The 15,671-nt window shown below is 39.5% G+C and overlaps 1 protein-coding gene across 2 annotated transcripts in view; it reads left to right on the forward strand.

Annotated features, from left to right (window-relative positions):
* The window catches only part of TDRD1 (tudor domain containing 1), a 45,499-nt gene that overhangs the window by 23,087 nt on the left and 6,741 nt on the right, over window positions 1-15,671 (forward strand). Inside the window, exons 16-23 of one of the 2 annotated variants that reach the window (XM_088842533.1) lie at window positions 50-160; window positions 870-1,040; window positions 2,872-3,147; window positions 9,536-9,655; window positions 10,867-10,983; window positions 13,357-13,524; window positions 14,691-14,918; window positions 15,556-15,602. In XM_088842533.1, coding sequence (XP_088698659.1) covers window positions 50-160; window positions 870-1,040; window positions 2,872-3,147; window positions 9,536-9,655; window positions 10,867-10,983; window positions 13,357-13,524; window positions 14,691-14,918; window positions 15,556-15,602 — 1,238 coding nt within the window. The remainder of the gene's footprint in view (window positions 1-49; window positions 161-869; window positions 1,041-2,871; window positions 3,148-9,535; window positions 9,656-10,866; window positions 10,984-13,356; window positions 13,525-14,690; window positions 14,919-15,555; window positions 15,603-15,671) is intronic. The other variant, XM_088842534.1, reaches the window with a different exon arrangement.

Genomic DNA, 15,671 nt, shown 5'->3' on the forward strand with positions numbered 1-15,671 from the left:
TCAGCATGTTTTAAAAATGTTAAATGCCGTATGTGTGTTGTGCTTTCAGCCCTGAAGGAACTCAATGATTTGAACAACTTACTAGCAGAATATTGCCAGCAGAAGTTGCCTAATGATTTTAAGGCAGAAATAGGGCAACCTTGTTGTGCTTTCTTTGGAGGTAAGTTGCAGTTGACACAATCTTGACTATATTAGAATCTTTTTTTTCTTGACATTCAAACCTCATTTTTAGTGTGTATTTTCTTTCTGTTGTTTAAGCATATATTTTTCATAATCAAAATTAAATGAATGGTTAAGATCTTCTGTTTTCTCCCTTCTTTCTTTGCAACAGGAAGCTCCAAATGATATTTTTCTTACTTTGTCAAATGCGTTTCTTTGCAGAATTTCTGATAGTAATGAAAGGGAGACCTGTTCACTGCAGATTTATTGTTTCTTCTGGTTACCCTTTGCATGTTTATCTTGAAAATATATTTGATGAAATCCCTTAATTTTATTGCATGTTTTTCTGTTTTTTTTTTATATTAGTTACCAAGGAACAGGTAAAACAGTCTCATTAGCAATAAGAGAATTATGTCCTCCAGTTTGACAAATATGTTCAAATTTATTAAGTCTTGTCTTAATATTCTGCTTACTGGTTAGGTTATGAATGAAATCTTTATAGTAGATGTAGAAGTGTGATGCTTTAAAAACTTTGAAGATAATTCTAAGAATGAATTGTGAGATTTCTGAATTAAAAGCTAAAGGTAACATCTGGAAAAAGAACAAATTTATTAGCTACTTTAGACAAAGGATGGTCTTTTTCAAAATAAAAATTTCAAATCTCAAAAGAAGGGAAATACACCATGTTGCAAACTTTGTGTTAAATGTAGGTGACAGTAATTGGTATCGTGCTTTGGTCAAGGAAATCTTACCAAATGGAAACTTTAAAGTACATTTTGTGGATTATGGAAACATTGAAGAAGTTACTGCAGATGAACTTCAAATGATCCCATCCAAGTTTCTAAAACTTCCATTTCAAGGGATACAGTGCTGGTTAGTAGGTATGATGCAAAATGAGAAATTCTCAGTTGTCTTCTAATACTTAGATTATATAAACTTCTCAGTGTTAATATAGCTCTAATTTTAATATTTTGTGTAAGCTGTTTTGTTTTAAAGAGCCTCAAGTATTTCAGCCTTTTGTCTTAGCAATTTTGCTTCTAATAATTCATCCCCCCAAAACAGTCTTATGAGTTAACCAAGTTCACCTACGTGGAAATGCATTACTCTACTGTTAATAGTGGCAGAACAACTTAAATAGCCAGGAATACAGCCTCGGTTAAATGAGGATCCATATAGTGGGTGGTGAAAGTGTTAGTTGCTCAGTCGTGTCCGATTCTTTGTCACCCCGTGAACCGAAGCCCGCCAGGCTCCTGTCCATGGAATTCTCCAGGCAAGAATACAGGAGTAGGTTGCCATTCCCTTCTCCAGGGGATCTTCCCAACCCAGGGATCGAGCCCAGGTTTCCTGCATTGCAGGCAGATCCTTTACCATCTGAGCCTCCAGGGGAGCCGATAGTGGGTAGTGGTGGTGCCTGTTTCATAAGGATGTTGTGAGGATTATTGAGTGAATGTTTAGACCAGGGTCTGGCACCGAGAAAGTTCCATTAAATGTTTGCTCTTATTACACAGTCATTAAAATGTTAAATATGTGTTGTTGACATGAAGAGCAGTTCATGAATTAAGTGAAGGAAGCCAGTTATGAAAGAGATCCAGGGTAGTATTGTAATTAAGAGAACAGATTAGAACCACCTCTGCTGCCTGCTTGCTGTGAGATCTTAGGTAAACTGGTTAAACTATGTGCTTCCTTTCGCTCATCTGGACAATTATTGTACCTTCCTCAAAAAGACATTAAGAATAAAAGAGATATAAAGTATAAAGCACTGAATAGTGCCTAACATAGTAATTTTTTATATTATAAAAATTTTATAATTTTATATTATTTTTACAAGTTTTTAGTATTATAAAATTTCTTTATGAAAGAATTATGAGTGTATATGCATGTGAGTATTTTCATTTGCAAGTAAAGATTATGGAAGATTGCATATAAAAATGTTAATAGTAGTCATGTATGGAAGCATTACATGCTTTTTATTTTTCCTTTCGCCTATCTGGTTTCTTTTTACTTATTTTACACTGAGTATGATTTGGATTATTATTTTCCATTACCATGTTTTATGTCAATGCTTCTTAAAGTGTGATCCCCTCCCACCCTACAACCAGTGAGTAGTACCAGTATGAGAACTTGTTGAAAACGCAGACTCTCAGTCCCCACCTAAGACCTGCTACTTAAATGGAAACTCTAGGGCAGGGCTCCCAAATCTGTGTTCACCAGCCCACTAGGTAATTTAGATGCACAGCCACATTTGAGCATCACTGTTATGAAAATTAGGGTGTAAGTCAAAGTTATCCTACAAAAATAATTTTGGGTTTCAAATTTAAGATGACACTTGAAAATTATCATTGGAAAATTATGTGAAGGTCTGTTTCTTTTAAATCAGAATAATTGATCCTCATGATTGTGTATATAAGAATGATGGCTTCTAGAAACAGTAGTTCTGGTTTTGCCTGTTGGGGAAAATGTCAGGTGAAGATACGTTAGTGAGGAAAGTCATGACAGACCCTGGGTCTCCTAGAGCCACAGCGGTGTATTTGCAGACGCATTGTCTGGAACACAGGCACAGAGCATGTGGACGCAGGATTGACTGTTGGGAGAAGACACTCAGAGTCACTGACCTGAATGGCAGACTTGGCAAGGGCAGTCCTGGATGTTGTTGGGGCGAAAAATGCAGCTCTGGGGCACAGAATTCTTGTTAATGCTGTTCTTATTTGTCAGGTATACAGCCTAGAAGCAAACACTGGAGTAAAGAAGCCATAGCAAGATTTCAGACATGTGTTACCAGGATAAAACTCCAAGCCCAAGTGGTTGAAATCACTGAAAACGGAGTGGGGATTGAACTCACTGATCTTTCCACTTCTTATCCCAGAATCATTAGTGATATTCTGATTGATGAACATCTGGTTTTAAAAGCTGGTTCACCACATACAGACTTCGTGAAAACCAGACCTGTTGATAAGCATGACCTTCAGATTGATACCCCGGGGCTTCAAGGTAACATTTTTAAACTGCGATTTAAATTTGCTTTTATAGGCTGTGAAAATTGTGCTATTTCAAGTGACAGAATTTTCCTGTAGAAATACCATTTCTGGAAATAGATTAGTAATAGGTAATTAAAATCAGTTTAATGTTTATTGAATTCAATATCATGGTAATCAGTTTAATGTTTATTCATTCAGTATCATGGTAATCCAACTCTATGCCCCGACGAGTAATGACTGAAGAAGCCGAAGTTGAACGGTTCTATGAGGACCTACAAGAGCTTCTAGAACTAACACCCAAAAAAGATGTCCTTTTCATTATAGAGGACTGGAATGCAAAAGTAGGAAGTCAAGAAACACCTGGAGTAACAGGCAAATTTGGCCTTGGAGCACGGAATGAATCAGGACAAAGGCTAACAGAGTTTTGCCAAGAGAATGCACTGGTCATAGCAAACCCCCTCTTCCAGCAACACAAGAGAAGACTCTACACATGGATATAACCAGATGGTCAACACCGAAATCAGGTTGATTATATCTTTGCAGACAAAGATGGAGACGCTCTATACAGTCAGCAAAAACAAGACCAGGAGCTGACTGTGGCTCAGATCATGAACTCCTTATGGCCAAATTCAGACTTAAGTTGAAGAAAGTAGGGAAAACCACTAGACCATTCAGATATGACCTAAATCAAATCCCTTATGATTATACAGTGGATGTGAGAAATAGATTCAAGGGATTAGATTTGATAGATCAAGTACCTAATGAACTATGGACGGAGGTTCATGACATTGTATAGGAGACAGGGATCAAGACCATCCCCAAGAAAAAGAAATGCAAAAAGCCAAAATGGCTATCTCAGGAGGCCTTACAAATAGCCGTGAAAAGAAGAGAAGCGAAAAGCAAATGAGGAAAGAAACACCCATCTGAATTCAGAGTTCCAAAGAATAGAAAGGAGAGATAAGAAAGCCTTTCTCTGTGATCAATGCAAAGAAATAGAGGAAAACAAAAGAATGGGAAAGACTAGAGATCTCTTCAAGAAAATTAAGAGATACCAAGGGAACATTTTACTCATCTCACACGCTAGTAAAATCATGCTCAAAATTCTCCAAGCCAGGCTTCAGCAATACGTGAACCGTGAAATTCCAGATGTTTAAGTTGGTTTTAGAATAGGCAGAGGAGCCAGAGATCAAAATGACAACATCTGCTGGATCATGGAAAAAGCAAGAGAGTTCCAGAAAAACATCTATTTCTACTTTATTGACTATGCCAAAGCCTTTGACTGTGTGGATCACAATAAACTGTGGAAAATTCTGAAAGAGTTGGGAATACCAGACCACCTGACCTGCCTCTTGAGAAACCTGTATGCAGGTCAGGAAGCAATAGTTAGAACTGGACATGGAACAACAGACTGGTTCCAAATAGGAAAAGGAGTACGTCAAGGCTGTATATTGTCACCCTGCTTATTTAACTTATATGCAGAGTACATCATGAGGAACGCTGGGCTGGAAGAAGCACAAGCTTGAATCAAGATTGCTGGGAGAAATCTCAATAACCTCAGATATGCAGATGACACCACCCTTATGGCAGAAAGTGAAGAGGAACTAAAAAGCCTCTTGATGAAAGTGAGAGAGGAGAGTGAAAAAGTTGGCTTGAAGCTCAACATTCAGAAAACTAAGGTCATGGCGTCTGGTCCCATCACTTCATGGGAAATAGATGGGGAAACAGTGGAAACAGTGTTGGACTTTATTTTTATTTTTTTAGGCTCCAAAATCACTGCAGATGATGGTTGCAGCCATGAAATTAAAAGATGCTTACTCCTTGGAAGGAAAGTTATGACCAACCTAGATAGCATATTAAAAAGCAAAGACATTACTTTGCCAGCCAAGGTCCGTCTAGTCAAGGCTATGGTTTTTCCCGTGGTCATGTATGGATGTGAGAGTTGAACTATGAAGAAAGCTGATCGCCAAAGAATTGATGCTTTTGAACTGTGGTGCTGGAGAAGACTTTTGAGAGTCCCTTGGACTGCAAGGAGATCCAACCAGTCCATTCTAAAGGAGATCAGTCCTGGGTGTTCACTGGCAGGACTGATGCTAAAGCTGAAACTGCAATACTTTGGCCACCTCATGTGAAGAGTTGACTCTGGAAAAGACTCTGATCCTGGGAAGGATTGGGGGCAGGAGGAGAAGGGGATGATAGAGAATGAGATGGCTGGATGGCATCACCAACTTAATGGAGGTGAGTTTGAATGAACTCCGGGAGTTGGTGATAGATAGGGAGGCCTGGCGTGCTGTGATTCATGGGGTCGCAAAGAGTCGGACACGACTGAGCAACTGAACTGAACTGAAGGGAACATTTCATGCAAAGATTGGCTCAATAAAGGACAGAAATGGCATGGACCTAACAGAAGCAGAAGATATTAAGAAGAGGTGGCAAGAATATACAGATGAGCTATACAGAAAAGATGTTCACGACCTAGATAACCACAATGCTGTGATCGCTCACCTAGAGCCAGACATCCTGGAATGTGAAGTCAAGTGGACCTTAGGAAGCATCACTACAAACAAAGCTAGTGGAGGTGATTGAATTCCAGTTGAGCTATTTCAAATTCTAAAAGATGATGCTGTGAAAGTGCTGCACTCAGTTCAGTTCAGTCGCTCAGTTGTGTCCGACTCTTTGCGACCCCATGAATCACAGACACCAGGCCTCCCTGTCCATCACCAACTCCCGGAGTCCACGCAAACCCATGTCTATTGAGTCGGTGATGCCATCCAACCATCTCATCCTCCGTCATCCCCTTCTTCTCCTGCCCTCAGTCTTTCCCAGCATCAGGGTCTTTTCAAATGAGTCAGCTCTATGCATCAATTGACCAAAGTATTGGAGTTTCAGCTTCAACTTCAGTCCTTCCAATGAACACCCAGGATTGATCTCCTTTAGGATGGACTGGTTGGATCGCCTTGCAATCCGAGGGACTTTCAAGAGTCTTCTCCAACACCACAGTTCAAAAGCATCAATTCTTCGGCAGTCAGCTTTCTTCACAGTTCAACTCTCACGTATTTACATGACCACTGGAAAAAACCATAGCCTTGACTAGACAGACCTTTGTTGGCAAAGTAATGTCTCTGCTTTTTAATATGCTATCTAGTTTGGTCATAACTTTCCTTCCAAGGAGTAAGCGTCTTTTAATTTCATGGCTGCAGTCACCATCTGCAGTGATTTTGGAGCCCCCCAAAATAAAGTCTGACACTGTTTTCATTGTTTCCCCATCTATTTGCAATGAAATGATGGGACCAGATGCCATGATCTTAGTTTTCTGAATATTGAACTTTAAGCCAACTTTTTCACTCTCCTCTTTCACTTTCATCAAGAGGCTCTTTAGTTCCTCTTCACTTTCTGCCCTAAGGATGGTGTCATCTGCATATCTGAGGTTATTGAGATTTCTCCCAGCAATCTTGATTCCAGCTTGTGGCTCCTCCAGCCCAGTATTTCTCATGATATACTCTGCAAATAAGTTAAATACGCAGGGTGACAATATACAGCCTTGACGTACTCCTTTTCCTATTTAGAACCAGTTTGTTGTTCCATGTCCAGTTCTAACTGTTGCTTCCTGACTTGCATACAGTTTTCTCAAGAGGCAGGTCAGGTGGTCTGGTATTCCCATCTCTTTCAGAATTTTCCACAGTTTATTGAGATCCACACAGTCAAAGGCTTTGGCATAGTCAATAAAGTAGAAATAGATGTTTTTCTGGAACTCTCTTGCTTTCTCCATGATCCAGCAGATATTGGCAATTTGATCTCTGGTTCCTCTGCCTTTTCTAAAACCCGCTTGAACATCTGGAAGTTCACGGTTCACGTATTGCTGAAACCAGGTTTGGAGAATTTTGAGCATGACTTTACTAGGCGTGTACAATGAGTGCAGTTGTGCGGTAGTTTGAGCATTCTTTGGCATTGCCTTTTTTGGGGATGAGAATGAAAACTGACCTTTTCCAGTCCTGTGGCCACTGCTGAGTTTTCCAGAATTACTGGCATATTGAGTGCAGCACTTTCACAGCGTCATCTTTCAGGATTTGAAATAGCTCAACTGGAATTCCATCTCCTCCACTAGCTTTGTTCGTAATGATGCTTCCAAAGGCCCATTTGACTTCACATTCCAGGGTGTCTGTCTCTAGGTGAGTGATCACACCTTCATGATTATCTGGGTCGTGAAGATCTTTTTTATACAGTTCTTCTGTGTATTCTTGCCACCTCTTCTTAATATCTTCCGCTTCTGTTAAGTCCACACAATTTCTGTCCTTTTTTTGAGCCCATCTTTGCATGAAATGTTTCCTTGGTATCTCTTATTTTCTTGAAGAGATCTCTAGTCTTTTCCAATCTATTATTTTCCTCTATTTCTTTGCATTGATTGCTGAGGAAGGCTTTCTTATCTCTCCTTGACCGGGAGCTGACTGTGGCTCGGATCATGAACTCCTTATTGCCAAATTCAGACTGAAATTGAAGAAAGTGGAGAAAACCACTAGACCATTCACATATGACCTAAATCAAATCCCTTATGACTATACAATGGAAGTGAGAAATAGATTTAAGGGACTAGATCTGACAGAGTGCCTGATGAACTATGGATGGAGGTTCGTGACATTGTACAGGAGACAGGAGTCAAGACCATCCCCAAAAAAAGAAATGCAAAAGAGCAAAATGGCTATCTGAGGAGGCCTTACAAATAGCTGCACTCAATATGCCAGCAAATTTGGAAAACTCAGCAGTGGCCACAGGACTGTTTTCGTGCCAATCCCAAAGAAAGGCGATGGCAAAGAATGCTCAAACTACCTCACAATTGCACTCATCTCACATACTAGCAAAGTAATGCTCAAAATTCTCCAAGCGAGGCTTCAACAATATGTGAACCGTGAAATTCCAGAAGTACAAGCTGGTTTTAGAAGAGGCAGAGGAACCAGAGATCAAATTGCCAACATCTGTTGGATTATCAAAAAAAGCAAGAGAGTTCCAGAAAAACATCTATTTCTGCTTTATTGACTATGCCAAAGCCTTTGACTGTGTGGATCACCACAAACTGTAGAAAATTCTGAAAGAGATGGGAATACCAGACCACCTGACTTGCCTCTTGAGAAACCTGTATGCAAGTCAGGAAGCAACAGTTAGAACTGGACATGGAACAACAAACTGGTTCCACATAGGGAAAGGAGTATGTCAAGGCTGTATTATTTATGTCACCCTGCATATTTAACTTATATGCAGAGTACATCATGAGAAACACTGGGCTGGAGGAACGACAAGCTGGAATCAAGATTGCTGGGAGAAATATCAATAACCTCAGATATGCAGATGACGCCACTCTTATGGCAGAAAGTGAAGAAGAACTAAAAAGCCTCTTGATGAAAGTGAAAGAGGAGAGTGAAAAAGTTGGCTTAAAGCTCAACATTGAGAAAACTAAGATCATGGCATCTGATCCTATCACTCAATGGCAAATGGATGGGGAGACAATGGAAACCGTGGCTGACTTTATTTTTGGGGGCTCCAAAATCACTGCAGATGGTGATTGCAGCCATGAAATTAAAAGACACTTGCTTCTTGAAGGAAAAGTTATGACCAACCTAGACAGCATATTAAAAAGCAAAGATATTACTTTGCCATTCAAGGTCCATCTAGTCAATGCTCTGGTTTTTCCAGTGGTCATGTATGGATGTGAGAGTCAGACTTAAAGAAAGCTGAGCGCTGAAGAATTGATGCTTTTGAACTGTGGTGTTGGAAAAGACTCTTGAGAGTCCCTTGGATTGCAACAAGATCCAACCTAAAGAAAAGCAGTCCTGAATTTCATTGGAAGGACTGATTTTGAACCTGAAACTCCAATACTTTGGCTACCTGATGGGAAGAACTGACACATTTGAAAAGAGCCTGATGCTGGGAAAGATTGAAGGCGGGAGGAGAAGTGATGACAGAGGATGAGATGGTTAGATGGCATCACCAACGCAATGGACACTAGTAAACTCTGGGAGTTCCTGATGGACAGGGCAGCCTGGCGTGCTGCAGTGTATTGTGTCACAAAGAGTTGGAAGCAACTGAACTGAAATGAGTGTTTATTGAAACAGGGTTTTATTGAACACTATACTCATTTTTAATTTGTTACCTTTCAGGTAAACAAAAGTGCATCATACAGCTATGTATCCCTTAAAGTTTGAGTAAATTTTGAGAATTTAATGTACTATAGAAATAAAAATAGACTATATGAGTGTCATAGTTTAAGGATTCTTGTTATATATGTTGAGCTTTTTTGTAATGCACACCAAAGTCCCTCATATTAAATATAGATTTTCATTTTGGGACTTTGGGAGTGTTGAATACTAAAGTTTATCTGTTTCATGAGAGGACTGTATTTTGTGTATTTTCAGCCATCTCTTCAGCTAATCAGTGGAGTACAATAGAATTTCCAGTTAATAAAACTGTGCAAGCATGCATTTTAGAAATCACAAATCCAAACTTGTTTTATGCTCTACCAAATGAAATGGCAGGTAAGAAACTTTGAGACATATGTATGCTAGTCTTTTAATTGTAGAATGAACTTACCTGAACTCCTTAGGAAGCGATGGGGAGAAGCGATGATTTCTTTCCCACTCAGTGTGTTAATTGATCATAGTAACATGCAAGGAAAATTTGATTTTAAAAACAGATGTGAACGTGCCCTGCATTCAGGCTGTACTCTGCCTGGTCTTGATCATCTGCAGCTTTTTATAACAAGGCAGTGTCCTTGATTACTGTATGATTTCTTGTTTAAAAGTAGGTACTGTCTGTATGGAATTATACTTACTAACCTAACCTATGAGCATTAAGAGAATTTGAACTGAATTCTGTTTTAGATATGTTGAAATCACTCTTTAATCACAGTGTTACTGAGTCATAGGAACTTACAGAACTCTTTTACAGTACCTCTAATTGTGAAGAAGAGTAGCATATAAATGTTGACTTTAATTTTCCTTTTTTGTTTCATGAAAGATTACAATTCAGTCATTTTGTCAGTGTATTTGAGTTTATCCTTGTAGTTCAGAAGCTGAGTTAGTACAGGTTGGCTATTCAGAATAATTTGCAGATACTTAAAAATGAAGTTGGTTTTTTTTTTTTGAAGTGATCAAACCAAGAATTGTGGTGATACCAATAACTGCTCTTTAATTTATTCTCCGTATTAGGAACAATCATCTTTAAACTGTATAGTAGGAAGCATGGGCTCAGGGTTATTCCATCCTGGCAGCTACATGCGGTGTGATGAATTGGAAGTACTTTGTTTTGTTTTCTTACCTATAACACACTGACAAGTATACGGAACAATTGTAAAGCTGTAGCCTGATATCATAAGCTTTTGTAGAATGAGCACACTGGACTAGCCACCCTGATTAACAGATTAGCCCACTGGTGGCTGCCTTCTTGCCTCCTTCAGTACTGTGTCCCTTCCCCACAATGTACCCACTAGTGGTTTTATCTATTTTTAAAACAGAAATGGTTTTAAGTATTAAAAATTAAAATGTTTTAAATATTAATATTAAAAATATTAAATGTTTTAAATATTAATATTAAAAATATTAAATGTTTTAAATATTAAAAATATTAAAAAATTAAAAATATACAGGATCTTTGGAGTTTAGATTTGATCTTCCTTTTTATATACTTTTATAAATATTGGGACTGAAAGTTTCTTCACAGAACATTATTTTTTTAATATATATTTTAGAAGATCAGGAAAAGCTGAGCATATTGACGGCCGAATTGTTAGAATATTGCAATGCTCAGAAAAGCCGATCGCCCTATACACCGAAAATTGGAGATGCGTGTTGTGCCAAATACACAAGTAAGATTCTTTCTGTGACCCAGAACAGTGTGCTTTTAAAACATTAAACTTACAGTTTTAAAAAGTATTTAATTTTCTATTTATTTTATATGACAATTGGATCTTCAGTTTCCCTCTCTTTTCTTCCTGGTAGAAATGTGTCATAATTTTTGGTTAGATAAGTGTTCTGTGTTACATTACTAGGGTTGCATAAAAGCGATTCATAGCCTAGCCACGTAGTCACTATGAATAGTTTTGCAGCCTTTTTTTTGTTGCTCATGTTCTGCATACTTTCAGTAATGATCTCCAGTCCTCTGCACTGGTATAAATTCTCTCCAAGAGTACTTTATGTACTTTATCAACTTTTGTCGTAATTGTAGGCAGCCCTGGCCTTTTTACCAGCTCATATCTAGACTGCTTGTCTTCGGGACCTGAGCTGTCCTCCTGGGAGTTTCACGTCACTTTCATGCCAACCCTCTGTTGCTTGGATTTCTCTCCCGTTCCTCCCCCTTGTTGCTAGATTGTCTCCCTCCTTCATCTCAACTTGCTTTCTGGATCCCTTACTTTTGATTTACTCTTAATATTTGGGTATATCTCATCCTCTGGAAGTTGAGAAAAGGTATGTGTAAAGTACGTTTTCTGTTATCTTTCATGTTTGAAAAAGTATTCTACCCTAATAGTGTCTTGATAACTTACCTATAGATAGAATTCCAGGTTGGAAATCATCTTCCTCTTAAATTTTTGAAGGCATTACTTTTATATTGTCTTTTAACTATAGGTGTTGCTGGTGGAGAGGTGGATGCCATTGAGGTTCTCCAAACTTTGTACATATTTTTTTCCTTCTTTCTGGAACTTGTGGTAATCTCTTCATCTCAAGTTTTGAATTTTATGATGTGACTTAGCATTGGTTTTCTTTCTTTCTTTTTTGGCTGTTCCACACAGCTTGTGGAATCTTAGTTCGTCAACCAGGGATAGAACCCTGTCAGTGAAAGTGTGGAGTCCTAACCAGAGACTTCCCCCAGCACTGGTTTTCTTTTCACCATTGTACTGAGTGAGCACTCAGTGGGTGGGCACTTCAGTCTTGAAATTTATGAGCTTTAGTTTTGAAATTTTTTTCCTGAATTTTTTTTTATTCCTTTCTTTCATTTTCTGTTCTTTTATGAACTCCCAAGTTTTCTAATGTTGGGCTTAAACTCTTCTGCTGAATTTCCTCAGCTGTTTTTATCTTTTTCGTTCTGTTTCAAGACGTTTCCTCAGTTTTTTTCTTCCAGCCTTTCTTATCTCATTTTTAATGTCACATTTTTTTGTTTCAGTAGTTTTTATGTTTCTCAAGTGTGTGATTTTAACACTTCCTTGTACTTGTTCTAAGGATGGAAGGTCATTGCTCCGAGGATGGTCCTATTCTTTTAATTTTCTTCTGTCCTTGGCCTCTGTTTCCTTGACATCCTGTTTGTTTAGTCTGGTCTTCTCTTTCTTCTACTATCTGGTCATGCTTTGCTGTTTGTCTTTATAAGTTGAGGCACTAAGAAGCTAATTGGAAGTTCCTTTGAGGAGGGGCCGAGCTTGTCTGCTTGGTGGGCTTCCCTGTGGGCTGGCTCTGCTGTTTCACTGGGAAGTCTTCACGCTGGTGTCTTGAAGTGCTTTTGCTTGAGACGGTTGTCTCCTGCCTGAAGTGCGTGACTTGCCTGTCAGGGATCTTGTAAACTCCATCTCCGCTCTGCCTCATGTTCCCCAGTCCATAGTCTTTCTGGTTCATCCTCTCTGGAGAAGAAACTAGTCTTCTGCCCATGCGTAGGCATCGTTACCTAAAAGCGGGGACTTTTCTAAGTGTTATTAAAACGTGTAAACACAAAGCTGATCATAAAGCTTCAGCACCTTTAAAAATAGTCGTTATGTTTAAATGTGTTTATAAACTAAAGTTTATGCACATGTCTTGGGGAAGGACCTCTGCTTCCACTATTCAGTCACCATCTCAGTTCCATCTTTACTTCTACTTTTGAATGAGTAGCACCAATTTTGAGCCTTGCTTGCTTAGGGATTTGAAGTGCAAACTGGGACGCTTCTTGGCTTCCTTACAGCAGCTTCAGTTGAGCTCTGCTAAGTCATTTCCATTCATGTATCTGCTTTCCAGCTTCCCAGCATTACATTGTCTTCTCTCTCGTTCTCTATCCTTATGGTTTTAGCCTTTTTTCTGTTCAATCCTGTAACTGTCTTTTCTGTAGAATCTGCAAGGAGTAGAGGTGATGCTTGTATTTAATCTAGACTCCTTGGCATGAAATCAGAAATCTTGGTGTGAATTTGCAAGTGATGTCAATGTAACTGTGAATAACCATCTTAAGGGAGGAGGGCCTCATTGACGGTAACTTCTCACCTGAGACTCCATTCCCTTTTTAGGTGATGATTGCTGGTACCGTGCCATTGTGCTGGGGATATCAGATGCCGATGTGAAAGTGCTCTATGCGGACTATGGAAACATTGAAACTCTGCCTCTCTGCAGAGTGCAGCCCATCTCTGCCAGCCACCTGGAGCTTCCTTTCCAAATTATCAAATGTTCCCTTGACGGTAGACAATTAAGTCACTTTCCAGTACGGGTGTCTGCGGGTTTTTTTTTTTTTTTCTTCTATAGCATTAAGTCTGAAACAAATGGGTATTTTAAGTAACTGCCCAGATTTCTAAATATCAAGCAGAGTTTATGAAAAAATAAAAAAACAACTCATGTCTTTTATTCTTTCTCTCATTCTCACAAAAGTTATATTCAGTCATTCCATCTTGGGTTTCACAGATTAGTGTCAAAGAGTCAAGGCTCAGAGATTCTGGTTGGCCTCAGGTTGCAAAGCTAGTAAGTGGCAGAGCCAGGACCAACTGGGCTCACTCCTCTGACCTCTCTTGTGGGGCTCTTTCTGCTTTGTTGCAGACTGGAGACGCTCACATGACACGGTTTTGGGCTCCCTTACTATTCATACTCTCATGTATATCTGCATATTTATTCAACCCTTCAGTTGGAATTTGAACAAAAGGAACCAAAATGCTAAAGTAGCTTTTTATTCTTACTCCTATATTCTTTACCTGGAGGTTCCACCAGATAATAACAGACTGCCTCACAGTCTACTTTGGTTTGACTCAGAGAATTAGAAAATTCTCTGTATCATTGTTTGCTTCTCCCATTAGAACAGAAGTCCATCCTGGCAGACATTTGTCAGTGTTCTGGCTTTTAGACCTAAATTAAGTGCTTGACAGGGCCTTGATGGATCAGTTGGTAAAGAATCCGCCTGCAGTGCAGGAGACCCTGGTTCGATCCCTGGGTCGGGAAGATCCCCTGGAGAAGGGATAGGCTACCCATTCTAGTATTCTTGGGCTTCTCTTGTGGCTTGGCTGATAAAGAATACACCTGCAATGCAGGAGACGTGGGTTCGATCCTTGAGTTGGGAAGATCCCCTGGAGAAGGGAAAGGCTACCCGCTCCAGTACTCTGGCCTGGAGAATTTCTAATGGACTTTATAGTCCATGGGGTCGCAAAAAGTAGGAAACGACTGAGCGACTTCCGCTTCACTAATGCTTGACACATAATAGGGATTGAGGAATATTTGTCAAGTTTGATTTATTCAGTTGTACGTTACAGCATCCGTAACTAAAGCTAGCTAAAATCAGTGAGCCTTTTATTATCCTTAGACAATTAAGTTAAATATTATCTTTTAGGAACTTATTGATTAATACTCAGTTTTTTTCCAGGACTAATGGAATTGAATGGAAGATGTTCTAACCTAACAGTAGAGCTCCTGAAGAATTTCATGTTGAACCAGAATGTAATGATTTCCGTAAAAGGAGTTACCGAGAATGTCCACACGGTGTCGGTTGAGAAGTGTTCCGAGAATGGTACTGTCAATATAGCCGACAAGCTGGTGATGTACGGTCTGGCAAAACACACCACGTCTGAAAACGCAAGTGCTCTAAATAAAGGTATTGTTTTTGCAGGTTCAGTTAATACAGATGTAAGTGTAACCAGGAACAGGTGTAATCAGTTTAGCAGGTGTGATCTGCCTGTATTCTCACGGCTGCGTTTATGCCTTTGTCGTCCTCTGCTGCGATTCCGGCAGGGGGGCACTGACTCCTGTTGCCACCTCAGAGCAGCCTGCAGGGAAGCCGGCCTCCCAGTCCAGAGTTTGCTTATGTCAGGCTCAGCAACCTTGTCCATAGCATTAATGCTGTGAGCTTTAAAAAGGTCAAGCATTCAGAGTTACTTCCCACTTCCTTTTGATCCTGATCAAAATGAGAACTCATATACTTGAGACTGGGTCTTACTGGTTATTTCATAAGATGTCTAGGCAGGCCTGATCTCCACCAAAAAGAGATACACTGTGCAGGATAGGCAAGACCCGAAACCTTGGGCGGGTGAGGGCACTCGTTTGGTAGAACCCAGGACACAGTAGTAGGTAACATTAAAGCGCCGATGAAAAGTTTAATCCATCTACTCCTTTGTGGTTGGAAAGGATCTGCCCGCGGGGCAGGCTTGTGTATGTTCAAACTCCAGGTTTGTTTTTTTTTTTCCTGTTATTTATAGCTAAGAGGTCTAACAGCTCTTTGCATTTGCTTTTAGAAACAGCAAACAGGATGGACTGCTGCTGCATGAAGCTACAGAAACAAGTGGGTAAATTTCCCTAAAGTGAAATTATACTCCCAACATTTTAAGGAATGAAATAACACTATTTTCTT

This window comes from Moschus berezovskii, chromosome 12 (genome assembly GCF_049115385.1).
Source record: "Moschus berezovskii isolate FMDL1 chromosome 12, NW_MosBer_1.0, whole genome shotgun sequence".
NCBI lineage: Eukaryota > Metazoa > Chordata > Mammalia > Artiodactyla > Moschidae > Moschus > Moschus berezovskii.